The sequence below is a fragment of the Macrobrachium nipponense genome, chromosome 21 (genome assembly GCF_015104395.2).
Source record: "Macrobrachium nipponense isolate FS-2020 chromosome 21, ASM1510439v2, whole genome shotgun sequence".
Lineage (NCBI taxonomy): Eukaryota > Metazoa > Arthropoda > Malacostraca > Decapoda > Palaemonidae > Macrobrachium > Macrobrachium nipponense.
This window is the reverse complement of record NC_087212.1, coordinates 29,013,165-29,035,695: the sequence shown is the minus strand read 5'-3', so window position 1 is coordinate 29,035,695 and position 22,531 is coordinate 29,013,165. Positions and strand designations below refer to the sequence as shown.

At 35.9% G+C, this 22,531-nt stretch overlaps 2 protein-coding genes across 3 annotated transcripts in view; one reads left to right on the top strand and one right to left on the bottom strand.

Annotated features, from left to right (window-relative positions):
- Nucleotides 1-704: 704 nt before the first annotated feature.
- Nucleotides 705-6,585, top strand: LOC135197879 (prefoldin subunit 4-like). Its single transcript, XM_064225082.1, has 4 exons — nucleotides 705-946; nucleotides 3,322-3,426; nucleotides 3,618-3,725; nucleotides 6,142-6,585. The coding sequence occupies exons 1-4, from the start codon at nucleotides 923-925 to the stop codon at nucleotides 6,304-6,306; spliced, it is 402 nt and encodes a 133-aa protein (XP_064081152.1). The 5' UTR covers nucleotides 705-922; the 3' UTR covers nucleotides 6,307-6,585.
- Nucleotides 6,586-14,146: 7,561 nt separating this feature from the next.
- LOC135197878 (dual serine/threonine and tyrosine protein kinase-like) overlaps nucleotides 14,147-22,531 on the bottom strand; it is a 110,211-nt gene continuing 101,826 nt past the window's right edge. Inside the window, exons 13-15 of one of the 2 annotated variants that reach the window (XM_064225081.1) lie at nucleotides 18,597-18,846; nucleotides 18,110-18,355; nucleotides 14,147-17,862 (exon numbers count right to left, since the gene is read on the bottom strand). In XM_064225081.1, coding sequence (XP_064081151.1) covers nucleotides 17,855-17,862; nucleotides 18,110-18,355; nucleotides 18,597-18,846 — 504 coding nt within the window. In that variant the 3' untranslated portion in view covers nucleotides 14,147-17,854. The remainder of the gene's footprint in view (nucleotides 17,863-18,109; nucleotides 18,356-18,596; nucleotides 18,847-22,531) is intronic. The other variant, XM_064225080.1, reaches the window with a different exon arrangement.

Genomic DNA, 22,531 nt, shown 5'->3' with positions numbered 1-22,531 from the left:
AATTGAGATGAGCAAGAGAGTAGTTAATTAAGGATTTTAGGTCATTTGACTGGATCTGAACTTAAAACCAGAGGAAATTTCAAGATTTACAGTTTTAGACTATGGAGGTCAGCGGTGCCGTTTCATAAATCCTTGGGAGAAACGAGTCAGGCTGTGGACCCTGTCGTTATCATCCCACGAGAGAGTAGTGAACAGCTAAGATTTTTTAGTCATACTGAATGGGTATTTTGGGTATTTTCATATGCAGTGTACTAAAATAAATGATAATTAATGAATATTTTTGACAATATTTCTAAGTGAATACTTCAGAAGGCCTAGTTTTAATTACAAGCATGATCGACCCACCAATTTCAAATGAAACCTGGTATAACTGTTGTCATATCTAAAGTTGTGCCAGACAGACTTCTAGAAAATTCACATTTTACATACTAAATTATTACAATTTCGTACTGTAATGAAGACTTCTCACAGTCTCTACTGCGCTACTATACTTATAAGAACATTTTAATAAAACTATTTGTCTGGTTTGAAACGGAAAACGCCAATAAGTTTTTTTCTACCCATGATTTGTTGTTTATATCTTCAGTTCACAATCGGCCAAATACGTAGATGCAAGCGAAGCAACATAAACCAGTGATGAGTAACCATCCAAGTTGAATTCCTACGCATAAAAAAGAGAAGTGACGTTCTACCAAAAAGCCGATATCAAAATAAAATTATTTTTTTTAAGTGGAAAAAGCCTTTAAGTAACTAAATGAAATGGGCGTCAGGTAAAAGTAGGACTAATAGAGTTGGTGTGAAAATAATTTGAACAGTATAGGGTGCACGCAACTGTGTGGGCGACTGGGCGTACAGTAACAGTACGAGGATTCGAGGAACCGGAATCTACGGAGTCACTCTGGGATCTTCGACATAAATAAGCATGGCCAGCCAGAACATTGCCAAGGTAACCATTTGGTAATTCTTTTCTTCATAGTAGAGACATTTTCGTGAAACTTTTGCGTTTAATAAACGTCTGAGACTATTAAGCACACAAAATATTTCTTTGATCAATAATAATTATGCTAGTCGCATGCTACTACCACTACCTACCTAGATGTAAGAGGAAGGGTAGGCTGTACCAATTGTACCGTGGTCTAGCTACCTAGGCTATTGTAGTTGGGCGTGTCGAGTCAGCCCAGTTGTCTTACAAGTTTTTGATGGTTTAAAACAATTATGTGATTATGATTTTAAAACTTATGTGATTTATTTTTTAAATGGGTAGATCTAAGGTACTTAGGTAGGTAGGTATTCTCGACGGCCTAGGTATACTACCTACCTATACTAGCTAGGTAGGTACTACCTATGGCAGTTGCGGTTTTTCTATGCAGTTTTACTTACTGAACAAGAATTTTGGTATTTCTACACAAGCAATCCGCGGTGGCCTAGACTATGGCAATTGACGTTTTCCTATGTTATTTTACTTACTGAACAAGAATTTAAAGTAATATTTACTATTCGGACGACTGTAATTAACCCCCAGGGGCCATGACTAAACACGGCAATTTACATTGGGGTTACGTTCCTTGCAGTTCGTGTGGAACTATTCTTTAGAATTACCCTGCAAGAAACGTAACCGCGGATACGACATCCACTAGGGATTGGGGCGTCCGATGTATTTCGCCGTGTTTAGTACTGTCCCCGAGGGATTAATTACAGTTGTCCGAATAAATATTATTTAAAATTCTTGTTCAGTAGGTAAAACTGCATAGAAAAACCGCAACTGCCATAGTCTGGGCCGCCGCGGATAGGTACCCTAGATCTACTAGAATTTTAAGTAATATTTATTCGGACGACTGTAATTAAACCCCAGGGGCCAGTACTAAACACGGCGAAATACATTGGACTCCCCAATCCCTAGTGGATGTTGTATCCGCGGTTACGTTCCTTGCAGTCTGCACGGTTTAGACCTCTAGTACTAGGTAGGTACCTAGCTACCTAAGTACTGTAGTTTAGGCGAAGGAAAACCGAAATGAATAGCCTAAGTAGGGAAGATTATGGAGAAGCAGCTGATGTAGGCTAGCCTAGGTATTCCCTGGTATTGGTATAGCCTAAACTAAGTAATGTGAGTCATTGTCCTAGCCTACAAAGAGGAAAATCATAGGTAAGCCCATCCCCCCCACCCCCATAAAAATGAGTAGAAATCTGGGGTGAATGGTATACCTAGTTAGGCTATAGGGATGCCTCCGAACTTCACATTTCCGAACCTAACTTTGGCTCTAGTGAGGTTGCAGCCGGGCCGTAGGTACTCTTTCAGACTTGCCTCAAAATGGTGAATTTGTAGTACCTAGCTACTAGTATGTATATAATTATATGGGTACCTCCTAACCTAGCAACCAAATTTGAGCTGGTGTAAGCCTCTACCTAACCTACTATAGTGGACAAATCTATCCCCCTTGATTAACCTTGTAGAACAGCAGTGAAATAGCTTCCTTACCTTACTCAAATTCATTGGCCAGAGCTTGTTTGATCACTTGCAGCAGGTACCATTGACTTCTTTTGTCTTAAACTGTAATAAAATAGCCTATAGGCTAGGATATTACTATGTCATACTACTTGCTAAACTACCATAGACTACAGTACAATTTTCTGCTAAAGTCACAAAATAGGCTACTTTATTATAAATATCATAGCTGTTGACTTCATTCTTAGCCTATGCTATGAAATTTCAAACTTTTAAGATTTTTTTTCAACATCAAACTGCTTCGCATAATATAAAACAAGTTAAAATTTGCAGTGCATACTTCATGCTTACCTTCAGTATTCACATTTGAAAGTGAAATATGCGATTGGAGTCACACAATAAGGTACTACCCAGATTGATATTTGGTTCTCACTGTTCAATTTGAAACCCTGCAAATCACATTTGGCAATGTCACCCCTTTCTCTACATATGGCAAGAAGTGGGCCATAGCCTGTGTTCACATAGATAAACTTCAAACCATATGTACAAGGTAATTTCACTTGCAAGAATACAAACCAGAGCCTTTCACGAGGGAGTGTTCTTCATGAACGTAAAAGTTTCAAACTGATAAATTATGTGCTATGATCTTGAAAAATACATTAGTGCTTCATCTATCTTATATTCAGACAATGTACTGACAGTGTACACATTATAAGTACTACTGCATATTGGGTTGGCAGAAAATCACCAAAGGGTTGATTTGAAGTACAGTATTTTTAATGTATTGTATAGCACCAAATGGTTGATTTAAATTACAGTATTTTTAATTTATTGCGAACATACCAGATTGATAAGAACCTTACTTATTTCTTTGACAGGATACTGATATTCACATCACATATGATGATCAGCAGAAGATAAATAAGTTTGCCCGATGTAATGCACGTCATGGAGACATCAAAGATGAACTTAAATTAAAGGAGGTAGGCAAGATGTGAATGAACTGGAGTGACTTAGGTATTTTTATGGGTTGTCATGTACGTAGGAGTAATGTATACTTTTATAGTTAAACAAATTAAGGTAAATAGTGTAGTTAACATTGAAAGTCATATCGTAAATTTATATATGCATGGTTTGAAATTAGAATTTTGCTGTCATTTATTTATTCTTACAGAATGACCTGCAGAATTTACAAGATGCTGAGGATGAGATGATGATTGCTTTAGACAGTGAAGAAAAAGTGCCATTCATGATTGGTGAAGTTTTTATGATGAAGAGCCAAGTAAGTGTTGGTGAAATGTTTATGTACCAAACAATGTTGTCTTTTTTCATAAATTTTCTATCTTTCTTGGGAATAAAAATCCCCAGGGTAAGTCATTTTTAGTTTTCAAGAAGAGAAAAGGCACAGAAGACAGTAGTATGATTCTAAATAATGTGAAAAAATTATGTAATTTGCTGTAAGTTTGTGAAATTTTGAAAGAACTCTGATTGCCATAAAATTTTGAAAGAACCCTGAAGGTCACTAAGCATGAACTGTTTAAAAAATAGTGGAAATATATGTTATTTTTAGCAGCTGTAAATGGCTCATCTGCTACTTGTGGTGCTGGTTCATTTCTGGAATTAGAAATGTTTTAACCCATTCATCTCCTCACAGAAAGATAGATAACCAGTAATTCCACCTTATGGAATAAAATGTGTCGTTCTGATGTCAGACAACACCACAGTGGTAGAATGTGTGAACAAATTGTGGGGAGAGGTGGGGGAAAGCACTGGTGTAGTTACACCAGTGGGCGATTGACAACTAAATGAAGTTTGTGGTCAGGTACATTCCAGTCAGAAGGAATGTGGTGGCTGACAAGCTAAGTCATCTGAGTCAAGTTCTAGGTATGGAGTGGTCTCTGCATCAGGACATAGCAGATAGGCCCCTTGTTAGATCTCTTCGTAACACACTTCAATAGGAAGCTAGAGGTCTATTGTTCGGTGGTTCCTTTCACTGTCCTTGGGACAATCTGTAAGTGTACGCCTTCCCTCTGTTTTGCCTGATCTGTCATGTCCTGAACAGAGCGATGGGTTCCAGGAATCTCAAAATGACCCTGGTAGCTCCTTTGTGGCCCCAAGTAGAGTGGTTCCCTGACCTACAGTCTCTTTTGTCAGCGGTTCTGAGAGAAATTCCCCTTTGGCACATCCTTCTCTGCTAACCTCATGTGGAGAGGTACCACCAGTTGGTAGGGTCCCTGTTTGTTCATGGCTGGAGACTGTCCAGTATCTCTTGCGAGCGAGAGGCTTTTCTCACAGGGCAGCGACTTGGATGTCCGGCTACCTCAGGAGATCTTGTTCAGCTGTGTATCAGGCCAATCCATCTACTATGAGCTTTGTTGTTGACAGGGTTTCTCTCCACTTGGAACTTCTATTTAGTGGATAGTGGATTTTCAGATTTTCCTCATTTTCCTCATCTGAGAAGCGTCTCTCTGTGTGCTGTCAAAGGCTACAGGGCTGCCTTGGGGCTAGTTTTATGTCTGAAAAGTGTGGACATCACTTCATCCTTGGAAATCTTATTGTTGTTCAAGAGCTTTGAAGTCTTGTTCACATAGAGAATGTTGGACCTTACCCTGGTGGTGAGTAGTCTCACTTGGGCTCCATTCAAACCTTTACATCAATCATCAGAAAGGAAACTGACTTTGAAAACACTGTTCGTCTTGGCCTTGGCTTCCTCAAATAGAGTTGGAGAGCTTCATGGCCTATATTATGACGTAAAACACACCAGGGGTTGGGGGTCTGTAGCATTCGAATTTGTCCCGGAATTTGTGGTAAAGACCCAAAATCCCTCAGTTGATGACAAATTTGCCTCATTTTCCATTCCTTCCCAGGAGGAGTTTGTTGGCAACAATCCTCATTCCTACCAGCAGATTGAAGATTAAGACAAATCATATGCTGGAACGGGCTTGAGGCAGGTAAGTATGGCAGCCTTACTGTTATAACTTTTTTTTTTTTCTTTTTATGTTCCATACAACATAAAAATCTGCTTCTCAGTAGCATATACTCCACTCTCCAGCAAGGGGAGTGAGGAGTGGTGACAGAACCTTTGCTTGTGGCTGGCATAGTTTGTTGCTTGAACAGATGGAGTTCCCGTTCTCTTTCATGGATGCAATGGATCTGGATATGTCTCATTCTGTTTACACCCAGTGGTTTGAGTTTAAGATACCTATAGATCTAATCTCTCACTAGCCTAGACCCCCTTCTTTAGAACTCTCATTTCTGGGGAAGGGTGGTTGGGTGTACCGAACCTCCAATCTGTTTAAGATTCTTGTACCTCCCTCCAAGTACAAGTCTATCCTATTGTTAAACCTTCCTACCTACTGTTGTTAAAATGACTGCAGTTCATAAAGTTACAGTATGTAATCAGTGGTGTGGGTAAAATATGTGGGCTATATACATAAATTTATTATTGGGTTTGTATTAACAAATGTACTGTTGCGTTTGAATCTTTACTGTACAAAGGAAATTATGTTCTACAATGTGAAAACTGTAAGTGAATGGCAGTTCCCAGACCATGGAATGCCAGATTTAAGAGGTTGGACTATACTTATAGTGTATGGAGGGTTTTGTAAGAATATTCTTTGTATGGTATGAAGTAATGATATTTTTGTAAAAACTGTCAGGATGTATATTTTATGGTAGACTATATTTTCTTTTAACAGGAGGAAGCACAGGAAGCTATAGCATCCCAGCGTGAAGGCTTACAAGAGGAGATTAGCAATTTGAATTCCCGAGCCAGTGAGTTGATGGACACTATGACTCAGCTGAAAGCTGATTTATATGGGAAGTTTGGCAATAACATCAATTTAGAACCTGAAGAAGAATGAAGGATTTAGAGGCTTCCTAATATTTGTTTTTGGATGTTCTGTGAAGACAGAAGTATTGCCCCAAGGTGGGTGCATTATGCGTGTTGATAATTTTGTGATTTTTTTCCTTAATTTTAAATGTTACCAGGCTCTTGGGGTAAAGATTTTTAATGTCCTTGTAATTCCAATAACTGACATTGACTAGCTTGGAATTAATTTCTCCCCATATAGTTTGAATGGTAGTATTTTATTCCTAATTTTTTTTCTTATTTGTTTGCAATAAACTTTAAATATCCATAATTTATTTTTACCAGAACCTCAATCTGATATGTACTAGATTATAGGGCGAAAAATTTGCTGAGCTAAGGTTCATCAATTCTAAATTTTTTTCTGTATTCCACATATCTCATATGCCATGTTTGCTGGTATGTAAGAGACACCCCTATTTTACATGGACATTTTCTGGAAAAAAGCAATATACAGTAGTATGCTTCATACATTTACTGAAGTTACTTTAAAAAGTGTTTTTGTATGGAAAAATGTACGATTCTGTGCATGAAATACAACATTTTGAGAGTATACGGGAATAAAGTCTGAAATCATATGTAAATTTACACTCATCTTTAAGGGAAATGGAATTTACCATAACATTTGTGTTACCGCAAACAAGCTGGCGTATTATTTTGTTTACATCCACTCATTGCAAATGGCTGACAGGCTAACCGGTGACATATGGTGTTTTCATAATAATATACTGAAAACAAGCTAAATTTTCAGTTATCACAAACTTAAGAAAAATTGCTCATGACATGTCGGCAGTTTGCCTGTCAGCCATCTGCAGTGAGTATATGTAACCAAAATAATGCACTGGCCTGTCACGGTAACACATAACCATTGGTTATTTATGTTAAATTTAGTTTATTTTCCTTTAAAGGCGAGTGTAAATTTACATATGATTTCGTACTTTATTCCAGTAACACAGTTTTCTGTAATGATTAGGCATGGTTTTCAATGTTTTATTATTAGCAACAATTTTTTGCCTACCCAGCCACATTAGACACAGGAGTTTTTTTTTATACATTTGAAAATAAAAAAAGTGCATCTAGTACGGCAGAAAATATGATATGCAGTAGTTTTGTCATAAATGGTTATCTGTTTGAATAAGTTACAACTAGTTGATTTCTTGGGAAAATTATCTTTCAGGTTAAATTTCTACTCCTTTTATACTGATAAAATACCTCTAATTGGATAATTTTTGGTCTACGTTTATACAGTTGGCTAGTTTAACTAGACCACTTGAGTTTGTGGCTACACCAATCATAGAAACTTAATTTGTTGGCATAAAAATAATCCAGTTACTTATTATACAGCAAAAGGTGTCATTTATGTTTAGTACTGAAATGAATATAGCTTGAATGTTCCATATGCATCATACTTGCATAAAGAAAAATTGAAAAAAATTTCTTATCTTTAGAGGCCCAAAAATCTTTTGAAGGAAAAATAAAGCTACACATAAAAGGAATGTTTAATGTATGTACATATAAAATATATTACACATAAAGCATTGTTTTACCAAAAGAAATATGTGATTTTTTTCTTTACTAATAAAACAGATTTTGCTCTTGAACACCATCAAACACTGCTGAAAAGAAATTTAACTACAATCAATATACGTATACTAAAATAAAAATGAAGTAACGGTTATTCAGCAAATATAATGGAAATCTGCACTCCACACATTTCGAAAAGCAAAACTACAAAACAAGCTCTTGCCAAATTTTGGTTAGTGTCAAAGTTCATATTTGAATAAAGTATTAAAGTATACATGTATTCAATGGAATGCATGACAGAAACACATTGCGTTGATCAATTTTAAACGAATGACTTTTTGCAACAACAATCAGATGACACCATTAAATTTTTATAGTCTCAAGCAATGAGCTAACTTTGCTTATTTCAAAATTACATAACTCCTTATATATTCAATAGTTTATCACAGATATTTTGTCAATAAGACCATTTAAGGAAACCAATACGACAAGACAATAATCACACAATTCTACATAATCATCAATACTAATGCTAATTAAAGGAAATGCAACTAATATATATATCAAAATGTTACTTGGTATTTGGGGTACTAGAAGTCCTACAGTGTTCTCCAATATACACAGATATTCTTTACCTTGTAAGCATATAACACAGGTTTTATTAAGAGTTTCTCTGCAAGAGTGTGTGTATATGTACTTTCAATAACTAGACAACTGCTAAAAAAACAAGTAAATTACAAAAACTAACATTGCATAAAAAGTTGACAATTCTTTTTTTTATATATATATAGCATAGTAAATGCTTCTAAAAACTGTAATTTAGCCACATTCTTGTATAACAGCAACTAATACAAACTAAAAAAATAAATATTTACAAAAAGATTTTTTTTTATTACATTTAAGGTAGCAAAGTTAAAATGGGATAATTTTCACTTTACCATAGAACATTGTTTACTGATTGGGTATGTAAGTGGAGCCTCATTGTTACTAATGTAACTTAAGGATACTGTTTTATGAGAATGCAAGCACATGTTAGACCACAAAATTCTTAATCACAAGATGTTTACACAGAAATTGGCCAATGTCATTATGTGATAACCTAATTATAAATAAATCTGTCATACTTTTTGTAGGTTTAGTTGCTTTATCTGTTTCTGATATTCTGTAATGTCTGCATATGCTAAAATCTAGCATAATTCAATATTTATGCTTGCTTTGTGTAATTTATGATTTATGAACTTTGTAATCTGCAGGACAATGAAATTTGTTTAACAAAGTATCAACTCCATCCTATAGTCACTGAAAAAACATTTGCAACAATATATGTTTTTTCATACAGATCCATTATATATTTATTGCATTTTAGGAAATGAAGATTTCCCAGTCACACAACTTGCTAGAGCTTGGGAAAACAATTAATGGGTTTGTATGAAACAAAATGTGTGTAAAAAAAATAGTTTTATCATAACCCTGTGAATCAAATATTGTTTTAAAAGAACATAGGATGAAGTAGTACTATATCCTCCCAAGCAAAACAATGTAAATAATGGGTTAGGGGAGGATCAGAGACATTCAGAAAAGTTAATCTCCAGGCATTCCTGCAGTTTTGTGTATCTGACACACCAGCAACGCAAGATTCAAAATTAGTACCTTTAATAGCTACACCTAATGAAAGTGCCACAGAGGTAAAACCCCATAAATGTTATTGGATGCAGGTGCCCCCCTTACATTAGTACCACGACAACCCACAACATTTTGCCTCAATGAGAAGACATCCTGGCATTCCTGAGTTACCTTTCTCTTACAGAATTAAATGACAGCTGATTGGCATCTTTTTCCCGTTTGAATAATAGCAGCAAGCTCCAATTTGTGCTTAAAGGCCTGAGACGAGGAAGAAGCATACCCGTGCTTTTGATTTCAACTCTGACATACCTCAGGAAGCCAAGATGAGACTGAATTCTTTGAGGTTTCTTTCTTCCTGTGACCTGTTTGTCTTGAAGGAGGTTAACTGCTGAGTTTGTTGCACATGAACTACCTGGCCTGGTAGGACAAAGAAGGTCCTCACCTTGAGATTCATAAAGAAAGCATTGAAAAGGAGAGAAAGTTAAGTTTGGAACACGAAGGATTGTATTCTGGCAACAAAATATAAGGCATGGTACTTGGAGATAACTTTACAGAGGCCAGAGCTAAAATAATAGTTTTTTGTGTCGCAGAGTATATGTGCCTGAAGTAGAGATTCATAAAATTTCTTTAGCATATGAAGAAAGAAAGAAAGAAAAGTTAGTTATTAAAGAAATAGACACACCAACAACAATAGTATTCTCACAGTCACACCAAATAATGAACTTAGCTTATTTCTTTTGAAAGGTCCTGCACAGTTGAAACTGCAGCAATTGTATCTTTTAAAATGCCTCTCTGAATCTTTGTTGGATAACCTCTACACTCATGATGATTGATTCCACTTGAAAAGTAGATGTGGTGAATGGAAATGTTTGTTAACTGCAAAACAGTGAGCACTCTGGCTTTAAACCTTTACATATTCTGTAGATACTGGTAAAATACTAAATGACAATGTCAACTACTAAATGACAATGAAAACAAGTTGAACTGTGGGGTTCTCATACTGCGTATACAGTACAAACATTTTGGCAATCCATCAGTGTTGAAAGTCATTGGACCAGTTTTTGCAAGTAAAACAGAACTGATATGCTTTCATATCTGGACTGGCTTCACCTCAAGTTCATCTGTCTGCTGAAGAAAGGACCTTGAACTACCAAACTGCTTACAAAGCAGCACACATCCTTGGGCTGGCTCAGAAGCATTCCAGGTAGTTCAAGGCATTCATCAATGACTGCTGCTAAGGCTGGCCAATTGAAACAAAAGGGACTATAGACTTGAATGCTGACACAGAAATTTGCCAACAGAGTGAAAATTTTGGAGGTAGTTTTGTCGGCCCCTTTAACACTGCAGCTCAAAATGTCCTGCAAGAGATGCTGTATGAATAACTGTACGAGAGTCACTTTGTTAAACTGTTGGTATACCATGCACTTCTGCTGTCCATACTGGCCTCAGTGTTATTAGCAACCCCTGCCTGCCTTTCAAGGATTGTTCATCGATTTGGAGAAATATTGGAAAAATTTAGACCATTTATAGACATTTAAGGCAATAACAGACTCAAGAAATTCAGAAATTTTCGGGATGTAACCTGGCAATGTTGAGAATTCAAAAATATATCTTAGTTTTCAGGTTTCAATGGTAGATATATGCCTATTTTGTAAATGTGTATGTATACATGAAAGACATCTCTTGTAATAATGTAAAAATCTCTATAATGGATAAACTGCTATGACATGCTCTTGGGCCATGACTTCTTATGACAATACTCTTTGGTAATGAGTTATCTCTGGGTCAAAGGCAACATCTACTCCCTGTAGTTTAGGGAGTGAAAATGTTCCTTTGCTGTCCTTGTTTACTAACCTGTCCAAGGTTACACGCCTACTGGTGTCAGGTTCATTAGGTATTTAACACCATAAAAAGATTCATCCCATCTGAAGATTCAAAGATGGGATCATTAATGAATCCAGTGCATATACTTGGAAAGCCCAAGTGCTAATCACTATTGATGAGAATCAAAAAAAGGAATGTTAATAGACTATTTTTAATATATGGTTAACTGGTGAACTATGTTGGATGCTTACCTACTGCCCATTCTGGAGAAGTCCAGTTTTTAAAAACCCATTTTGCTTCTGGGCAGATTTTGTAACAAATCACCTGTAAATTTTTGGTGGTTCTCTTTCAGGTAAGAACTTAGACAAGCAAAGTGTGTTACTACTGGTTTTTATGGTAAAAAAACTTGGGGTTCCTGCCTTTTTGTAACAGCTATGCCTTAATTATTAACTTGTGATTGAGTACAGATGTTTTCTATTTTAAGTGCTAGCTAAGTCTAACAAAGATAAACATGCCTTTGCATTCACGTACATACACGCTAATTGTTAAATATGGAAAGTTTTTTTTTTTTGTTAAAATGGATTTTTATTGATCTTTAAACAATTAATTGTTAAGGCCCATCCACACAGTCGACGAACTCTGCTCTATGTGACGTCAGAAGTGGAGAAACAGCAGATAAGGTTCTGACTTTTCCTGCTTCTGATGTCACATCGAGCAAAGTTTGTCGGCCAAAGCTCGACCGTGTGGACAGGGCTTTAGAAGGTGGCTAAATGCAGCAAATCAAGTACGTATACAGCACAGTCTTGGTTTCATAATGAACACTGAAAGCAGTTAAAATATATAAAAAATTTTGAATTATGGCCTGTAGAAATACATATTTTCACAATTTTATCCATATTCCCCAATCCATATTATAGAATTTACTTTTACATACCTATGTGAACAAAATAAATCTTTGGTTGAGAAAAAAATATGCCTTTCAAAAGTTTCAATTTATAAGTTGTAAAAGATACCTATAACAATTTCATCCACAGTTCACTGTGCTTCTCTAACCTTCAGTAAATAAACCACATGCTAGATAAACGGCAACAATGCTGTATTCATTAAAGAAAAATGCTGAAACTTTGAAGGCTTAATTCTTTGGCATGAAGAAATATTTGCAGTCAATTTGAAACCTTGTTATAAAATGGAACACAGCCTTTCATAATTTAGTTGTCATTTAAACTGAAGGCATAAGTACATGAGCATTCACTACAATTCACTAAATTTCCAGTGGTGGCAACATCCTTTATTACCAAGTACATTTATAATGAAAAGTATATCATAAATAACATTTGACTACATTCCTAGTATATTACAGAGAATTGAGAATCCCCTCTTGGAGAAAATATATGTTCATTTTTAGATAAATATTGTAATTGCTGATAAGTCTGCTGTAACATGTTTCATAGAAAAATAAAATTTCAATCAAAATTACTAACAGTGAACCTGCACTGCTACAGTGTGGATGGCAATGATATGCTTCCCTCTGAAAACTGGTGCACAGTGAAAAAACAGTAAAATAGTTTGCTTCATACATGCACTACATTAAAAAATCTACAGTAACACTTAATTCAATGCACTGCACAGATTTTTAGAAATATTTTTTAAGTAATTATAGTAATCTTCAACAGAACAGTGTAAAAATAAAATGTGGCTGGAACCTGACTATCATTCCTGTAAATTCTAAATTTATTGTAAACACCCATGATAAGTTATAAGTTAATTAATATACTTTCCATTGATTCCAAGGAAAATTCAAATCAACTATTTTCTGGACAATATGAGAAGCAATAAACAACAAAATTAGCCCTCAGACAAAATTTCATTCTACATATTAACTTTGACTATCAGGATTAAAATCTCTTCAATCTTCACCTCTGACATCACACTGCTTTTGCTAAAAACATAACACAGTGTGCCTACATAATTGCAAACCTTACAACATTGTCAATAAAAAACAATAGCAATACTACCAAGATATAGGCAAACAATATCACAGCTAAGTTTTCCCAATAAGAAATTGTAATAACCATCCATGTGAAATAGTTACAAATACATATCTCAAAATAATCTTATTCTCTTTGTTATTAAAGGAAGACTCCAATTTACTAAACAGCCATACAAAAGATTGAACAGTCTTTAGAGCACTTAAAATGTGCATTTGGAAGACTTCACAAAACAAGGACACATGGTAGTGAAAACTGAAAATCATCTACATGATGCCCTCCAGTCATTGAGTATAAGGAAGCAACAATCTTGATGAGCTTTAAAAAAAACATAAAATATTGCTCTTCACTTACAGGATATGAGGTACTTAAATCAGATACATGCCACTATCAAAACTACGTACACTGCTTTAAAAAGCAGGAAATATTGTTCTTCACTTACAGGATAAGAGGTACTTACATCAGATACATGCCACATCTTTTTATCTCAAAATTTTAAAATGTAATCTTCCAAGGATGGCATTACTAAAATATGCCTCTTGTTACCATTTGATGGTATACTTTTAAATTAGGGATGGAAACTAACCAAGGCAAATTTCAAAACTGTGGACTGCTGGGTGAGAAGAAATTGAAGGAAAGGGTGCAAGTAAATGACAGGTCAATGGACCTGGAGGCCAAATGGGGTACTGCACAGCCCCTACAGTACAGTGCCATTAACAATGCAAAGCATGCTACATGACATCCCCTCTCTTTCTCTCTTTTACACATGCTTTTTTTGGTAACTTCCATTTTTGGTTTGACAAGTGTCTTTTCCTCCACAAAAAACTACAGATATCTCACTTGGCTTGTGCCCCCCCCCCCCCCCAACAAAACAAAATGACAAAATTCTTGGATTCTGTCATCCCCCCCAAGTCCTTTAATTTCCTTTCCAGTAGGTTAAGACCTGCCTTTTCACCCACATTTGCTTATTTTTTAAAGACTGACTAGATGAGGGCCTTCAAACTTCTATTTTTGGTAACAAAATTATCCTCAAGACTGACCTTTGCCTCTCATCTGCCTCCTCCTATGAAAGAAAATACCTTCAAAATTTAATTTTTTAAGCTAGAAATATGGTTATTTTTACCCAATGAAAACCAGTTCTAAGAGCATTCTGTACTTTTCTTACTTTGGAGTAAGAAAACATCACTCCTGAGACTGATGAAAGAATTTTTTTGTATAAACAACAGACCTCAATTTTTTTCCTTATAAAATTACCAATTCACAAACAACTACAAAATAAACTTTCTCTATAAGAGGCTGTACCATAAATGTAAAAGTTACAAACAAGGTAACTACTATAACACAGATATACAATACTTTGAAACTGTTAAGCACTTTGTCAGGAAAATGGCAATGTTTCAGGAAGCATATTTTTCTTTTGGGGTGTGAAAGTAAGGCATGTCACAGACATCCTAAATATAGCATATACGTAATACATAACTATGTACTATATAGTTATGAAAAGCATAAGTGCACACAATTTCAATACTATAAATACATTTACAAACATTCTTCTTAAAATTATGAACACCATAACTCTTTAAACCACAGTACATCTATAGAGACGGCAGCTGAATTGAGATTTCAACTTGGTTAAGATGAGCAATAAAAAAGCTAATACTGGGAATCCTATTTTGTACCATTACCAGACTGCTCATCCATCAATCAGAACTAGAGTTAGTATGATGCATGACATCACACAGAAGGGTAAAATTATCATTTTCATAATAAAAGAAAATGTACTCTGTAACATCACAGCACCCAAAGATATCAAGGGCAACACTACCAATACCTGTACTCATGCACCAATAGTAGTCTGTTTGCCATATTTTCTGACTTTAAATACAGCATCTGACAAGTGAAAATATTGTTGAAGAGCAAGGGCTGGGTGCTTCTACCAGGCATCAAAGTGTGCCATTAAGGCTGTACTGGTGAATACTGTCCAACTGGGATGTATTTCCACGTGCTGTTGAAAGTTTAGCTATATTAATTCAAATAGCAGTAAAAGCAATTAGGAGCCTTAAAAAGATCTACAATTGTGGTGCAGCAAACACAATTTCTAAAGACTACTTCTAAAATTACAGTACCTTTCCTAAGATCCATATTAATAGACTTCATATTAACTCCCTTTATTAAATTACAGTACTAAACTGTGAAATGTTAATTTGCCAAAACCTATAAACTCTGACTACAGCCTTGATCATATACAAAAACATCAATACAATAATCAGATTCTGCTTCATTGTGAATACAGAAAAAAAGGATGAAGGATAATTTGTAAAGGATGCTAAAAGTATGTAAATGATTCTGCCAGACCACTGCTGAAGACAACAGAAATACATTTTAAAAATGCCCAAAGTTATATCTGAAACAACTGTTGTCTGCCTGTGTATTTACTGAAAGTATTCAAATTCCATTCTTTATTTTTTACTGACAATGACAAAATACATACATACAGCCCCTAAAACACACTTTAGAATGGACTCCTGTACATTATTAGCCAGAACTTAATTTTTGTGTTAATACCAACAACAGTAGGTAATATTGTGCTAGTAAAAAAATGTACCATGGTAAAATATGGGCTCCAAGTTACGTCATTCATCACAAAGGTTACTACTTTTGTCTAGATTATTATCAATGAAAGAGATGCAACTCTGATCTTAAACAGGATGTAAACTGTACAACAAAATGCACAGGATAGCTACCAAGTTAAACATTCAAAGTAGTGGGTCCAATTTAAATGGGATTTATAATTACAGAATTAAGAGAAAATTTACACTGGTGGGTTTTGTAGTGAGAGGACTGCTCAACTCGCATTCAATAGCAAAACTGCTACTTCATTTATGATTCCACATTCAGTATTCATTGTTTTAAAGACCAATAAATCACACAATAGCAAGCATAAATCAATTGTGCCATACCTAAATTGCCATATCCATAATTTTGGAATGCAACATATTTTAATTCAAGTAGTCTTGTTAAAGTATTTAATGATTTCAGTAACTGTATTGATAATTGACAACAATGTCTATTTTAATTACAAAACCATACAGTTGATGCAAATCACACCACCATGATTCCAGAACACAACTAAGTAAAATAAAAACTGAAGCATATAATGATTATAGTGGTGATGATCTAAACTTGCCTCTGTAGATGGTAAGCTGAAGCTACTGGCTGCATAATTTATCTCTCACAAAATTTGGGGTTTCAATACTTTTAAAACATAGTACCATAAAAGTACTTAATGTTATGTACTTTGGATATGTGTATGATTCACTATGCAGAGAATATTCTAAGAAACAGTGCGTGATTAAACTTATGATATTTTGAACTAGTTTTACATTTCCAATATCCTTTTTCAAATAATTTCATGCAAAGTATTATTGTACTAGGCCTCTTTTCAAATTTTAATGCAGAATTGTTATACCATAACTGATTCATTTCCTGCATACAAGATGGGCTATTTATTTTATTTTGTGTGACCATAAGGCTCATTCCGTAAAAACGAAAGGTCCAAGTAAATGATAATCTAGGTATAATTCATATCAAATAGTTTAACAAGACCAATGAGCTACATTTCTAAACTCTTGCAGGACTGTTCTTGTATATGAATTCTGAGAATATTATGATTTTTGAAAGCTAAATAATTGGTGACATTAAAACTATTGAAAACTTTGACAAAATATCTTTATGGAATTTATTTTTAATGCATGAGTGTGTGGCCAATTAAAAGATTAAGCAAAATAAGTTCAGTGATGTACTACAATTGATATGAGGAATGATGCAATCCTATGGTACACTGAATGTTTTCTTTTGTTACAACTATCAGGTTCATTACAAGTGGCAAGCAAAATAATATACTTCACAGCTGTAAGTGGATGGAAATCAAATGACAGTAAGAGTGGTAGAAAATATGAATGTAAGAGAAATATCAATCAGTATTTCTTAGCAATATCATACATGAATATTGCTAAGATATATTTTAATCACAGATATAACAGCGACCTTACAAGACTCCTCTCACCCTACTGACACAAATCAGACTCTACTAAATACTAAGCTGAGCTCTACAGTACTAATAGGAAATAATGATCAAAGAAAAAGAGATCTCTTCTTTCTTGCTAAATATTTCTTGTGTCTGTACTGGTAGTTATTTAATTCAACCATAAGTGTCTTGGATGCCAAGAAACCATATTGTGTTTGGTATTCAAAAACCTTATTCTAAGGCAAAGCTTACTAAAATGGTTCTAAGTGACTGAACTACCATAAAATTGATGCAAGATGCAAGGAGCACTGTACACTAATGTATAAGCAGATTTCTAAGTTTACCAACTAAGTTTACTGCTAAGAACAAATAGATCAGATCTTTTGGAAAATTACAGAAATATCACAAACAAACCATGGTTTCGATCAAGTTTTCCACATATTGGCAGCAAACACTTCCAAAAACTGAAGATTTGTGAATAATTCCTATACTGCACTGTATATACAAGGATCAGAATTATTCTCTTAAATTCTAAGACATACTACTGATAAATCTCTTTAAGGCACTGAAAAGGAAAAAAGTTTATTATGTGCCTAGTTATTTAAAATTCATCAGATTATACAACATACATTTGTACAATATCCTCATTACGGAATGTCAAACCCCACGACAAATTGCAGTGCATTAATTATGTAAACCTGGAAAACAATGCATCCCCAATAGAAAATATGATTTAGCAATTTTAAAAGAAAAGTCTAGGGTATTAGCTGTGCCAACAGTACATGGGATTATACAATACTAAACGTACTAACCTATGTAGCCACAATGCTCTGTAGCATCAACAGCAGATTCAACTTTGCTATCATCTTCAATATTATCTTCCACTACTTCTTCCTTTATCTCTTGTTGTTGCTTTTTAGCAAAGCTGTCCATCATTCCTATTAACCTGGGTTCAACATCTCCTAACAATGGACGTTTCGATGGATCCCCCGCCCAGCATTCTTGCATCAGTTCCCAACAGGTGTCATCAAACTGCTTGAGACGTTCAGGTCTTGCTCCTAAATTAGAAAATATCAAGACATCAAATATACAGTATTATTATATGAATGGCAAATGCAATGGCAGCAATAAAGCAAATTCACCCTAAAGGAGTTACACATTTACACAACTTTCAAAATGGATGATCGAATTTGTACATTTTATTCATTTTGGAAATAGAAAAACTGACAGAAAGAAAATAGCATCTATATCTATAATCAGCACTACAATCCTTAAACAAGACAAAAACCTGCGATCTACCTTTTTTAACACATGTCCAAAGTTGATCCTTTGACTGGCATTGTTCAAAGATAAGTGGAAGCCTCACATGCCCAGCACATATATACCAAAACAAAATACCAAATGCATACACATCAACACTGTTGTCATAATGACCAGTAAATAATTCTGGGGCCATGTGAATTGGTGTACCAACAATACTTCCCGACATCATAGCTTCTGGCTTGCAAAACCCTAAGTCAGTTAACTTGGCTCGGTTACCTCTGTCAAGCTGAAAAAAAAAATGTAATTCATATAAAAACTGAAGCTAGACATTATTTGATAACCATTATAAGTCTGTAACTTGAAAAACCCCACATACAATTAACTCTCGATTTTGACAAAGTAAACCTTTATTATCCATCAAAAAATTCATATTTCATAGTTATTCTACAGCTCCTATAGCCTATACAGTATTCTAGTTAAATAGACAATTTAAATATTCCAGATACTCATTTACAAAAATAAGGACAATTAACTTCAATCAAAGCCTGCCATTATGTTTTGTTTTGTAAGTAGTATATCTTACAATTAGGTGGCAAGAATTAATATACATACTACTACTCATAATATAATTCTATCTGTGAAAGTTCCTAAAACACAAGGAAAGTACTGTCCACATACCCACAACAAAACAGATTTGAAAGCACTAGGGAAATCAGAGCAGAATCTTTTCACAAAAGCCTATAAATTTTCCAGTCTGATTTTTAAGTCTGAATGATACATGTTTTTCCCAAATTACTGTATAACTGTATTAAGAACAGTCTATTATTTCTATATCAACACTAATGATTACTATGTGTTGGTTAAAAATGAAGGAACATCATTCTTTAATATTATCATTATCAAACTTGAAAAAAAACATCATTCTTTTATATGATTTTAATTTTTATGAAGCAGTTTAACTAGACCACTCAAGCTACTTTAGCTCTCATAGGGCTGGCCTGAAGGATTTGTCTTTATTATTGATGAGGTTTAGATCTTATTTATGAAATTACAGCACTTGAAAACTTTTGTAAGTGGGTTATTGAAAATGATGAGAGTTTCTGTCTGACAAAATTTCTTTAACTGATTTTTCCAAAACTTGACATTTGTTTTTGATTACATAATTTGGGCAATTACACAGAAAATATTTAGTTACTGTTACTCTACAGTCTGTACATATAGGAACTGGATCATGGGACCAAATCTAGGATTGTGTCAAAATTACTAGTATGTCAGTTCTCCTAATTCAGCATTGGAAATAATGTTGAAATAACTGAGGAAAGGCTGATGGAATAGAGATTGAATGGAGGTACAGTCAAAGGAACGAAAAGGGTTTAGCAGCTATGGGCAAAAGAATGTCAGTCAATATGATGAATTCCATATTTGCTTTAATTTGTTTGAATTTGTTACTATCATACTCATTGTTTCATACATTATTGTATTTATTTATGGAATATAAGGGATTTTAAAGATGGTACATAATTTCTAATAGGAAAACTATATCTATGTGTGATCTTGTCATAACTGTTGTTGGTTTGGCTGCTTATTGGCTTGTTCATTACTTGTAATGCCTACTTGGGCAAGAATACAACATACTGTATTTGTACATTTCATCATTTTATAATAATAATTTTATAATAATAATAATTTAGCTTTGGTGGTGTTTAATGCGTTAGTAGCATCTTTGCGCTAGCTATAGTACAATAACTGATGCGGAACTTTAAGAGTTTTTATGATGTGTGTGTGGATTTTTCCCAAATTGGTTTTCCAAATGGCTTCATTCGGCGTCAATGATCCTGGTAGTCACGACGCCAGATAATTATTAATTATTCATTCATTCATCATCTGTATATGTGAAATGAAAGTTTTATTTTTATGTAAGGGAATTTTTCCAATATAGTTCCAAAGGGTTTCTAAATTGCTTCTAGTCACTGGAAATTACACTTTAATGTATGACACTTACCTGGCAGGTATATATATAGCTATATTCTCTGTTCCACCTGGCAGAAATTTTCAAAACTCGCGGCAAACGCTAGTAACCTATTAGTAGTTCAGGCAACCACCACCCCGTTACCGTGGCGCTAGCCCTAGGAACCGTTCCCAATTGGGCCAGATTTTCTCTGCCAGCCGAACCGGCAACATTGTTGGTGGTTCCCTGCTAGGATTTTCATTCTCGTTGCTGACTTTTCATGGATCTTTGGTATTGTACTCGGAAACGTTAGCTTGGCATTCGCTTTGGATTGTTCTTTAAAGATGTCTGATACTGGAAGTATGTTTAGAGTTTGTGTAAAAGAGGGGTGTAAGGTAAGGTTGCCGAAAGCTTCGGTCGACCCTCATACCATTTGTAAGAAGTGTAGAGAGAATGTGTGTACTTGGGAGAATAGGTGTTTTGAATGTGAGAATTTATCAGAGAAGGAATGGAAGATATTTATGAAATATGTTGAAAGGCTTGAGAAAGATCGTGTAAGGAGATCTGTTTCTCGTAGTGAGAAGTCGAATTCTTCTAGTAAAAGGAGTGAATGTATTTCCTCTCCAGCTCCTTCTAACGTAGAATTGGTAGTTCCTTCTCCCCAGGTATCTCCTGCGCCCGCTGCTGTATCGGAGGAGGCGAACGATACACAAATTGTGAAGGTGTTCGCTGCCCTTGCGTCCATGGGCGACCAGATACAGCAACTTACGGATAAAGTTAGTGCTTTTGATGTCAGTGAAAGTGTAGTGGAGGGGGCGTCTGATCGTCTCTCTCGTGCTCCTAGACCTAGACCTCTGTCAAGCTCCCAGACCCAAGGGAGAAGGCATGTCGACAGTCGAAGGGAGGCGAGAGAGGTTTTGTCGCGGTCAGGCGTCCCTTCGAACAGTCCTGTTGCAAGTTCCCAGGCTGTTGCAGTTCGCCGCAGAAAGGCGTAACTGGGAAGTGTGCGTCCTCGGATGGTTCGACTTCCGAGCGGGAACGTCGGTATGCAGTTGTGTCTCGCCCCCTCAAGAGGACTTTCAGGACATCGACCGCTCTCGAGAGACATGCTCAAGATCGTGAGGCTTGGAGTAGTCCTGAGGTGTTGTCCTCCTCGGAAGACGGGGACGCAGTTCCGATCAAGAGGAAGAGGATTTTTCGTACTAAAGAGGACTTAGTACGGCCTTCTCGTTCTTGGATTTCGATGAGAGACTCTCCTCCATCTTCTTGTTTATCTTCCCCTCGTCTATCTCCGTCGGGTAGAGTACAAGATCGCTCTCCGTTACGTCGCAGTCCCGCTCGTAATCCTCCTCCTTCGTCCTCTGCCATTCAGGATGATAGTACGAAGGGTTTCTTAAGGGAAATGCAGTCTAAGCTGGCAGTTCTTGTGAAGTCTTGGGATGCTCCTGTGCAGGCATCTTCGAGGCGGAAGGACGATTTCCTTCCCGTTAAGTCTTCTAAGAGGGAAGACAAGGACGCGTTCGCCGAGGACGCAGGACGCACTGCCGCTACGAGGACAGGCGATCGCTTGGTTATTCAGGACGCAGAACGCAGGAAGAAGAAAATGGTTTCGGAAGAAGCAGGACGCAAACGTCAGGACTCGGGATCAATTGTGGACGCAAGACGCAGGCGACAGGAAGCAGATGTGTCTACGATGGACGCAGGACGCAGGCGACAGGACATCGAGAGGCGGCAGGACGCCGATTCTTCGTTAGCCGCAGGACGCAGGCGGCAGGACGTTATTCCGTCAGCGAAGCGTCAACACGACAGTGATTTGCAAGACATTTCTTCAGCAGAAGAGGAATTGGAATTAGTTGAGGAAAAGAATACGGAACCTTCTTCAGATTATAAGGTTCTGACTTCACGTCTTCTTTCTATTTTTGAAGGGGAATTCAAACCGACAGCTCCTTTATCTCCCTTATCACAGTTTTCCAAGACTAGGACTCCAAAGAAGTCCTCTTTCCTTAAGATGACTTTGTCAATT

Coding starts and splice junctions, on each gene's coding strand:
- LOC135197879 (XM_064225082.1), top strand. CDS start 923: ATGGCCAGCCAGAACATTGCCAAG. Junction 3,427..3,617: donor ATGAACTTAAATTAAAGGAG/GTAGGCAAGATG, acceptor TTATTCTTACAG/AATGACCTGCAGAATTTACA. Junction 3,726..6,141: donor TTTTTATGATGAAGAGCCAA/GTAAGTGTTGGT, acceptor TTCTTTTAACAG/GAGGAAGCACAGGAAGCTAT.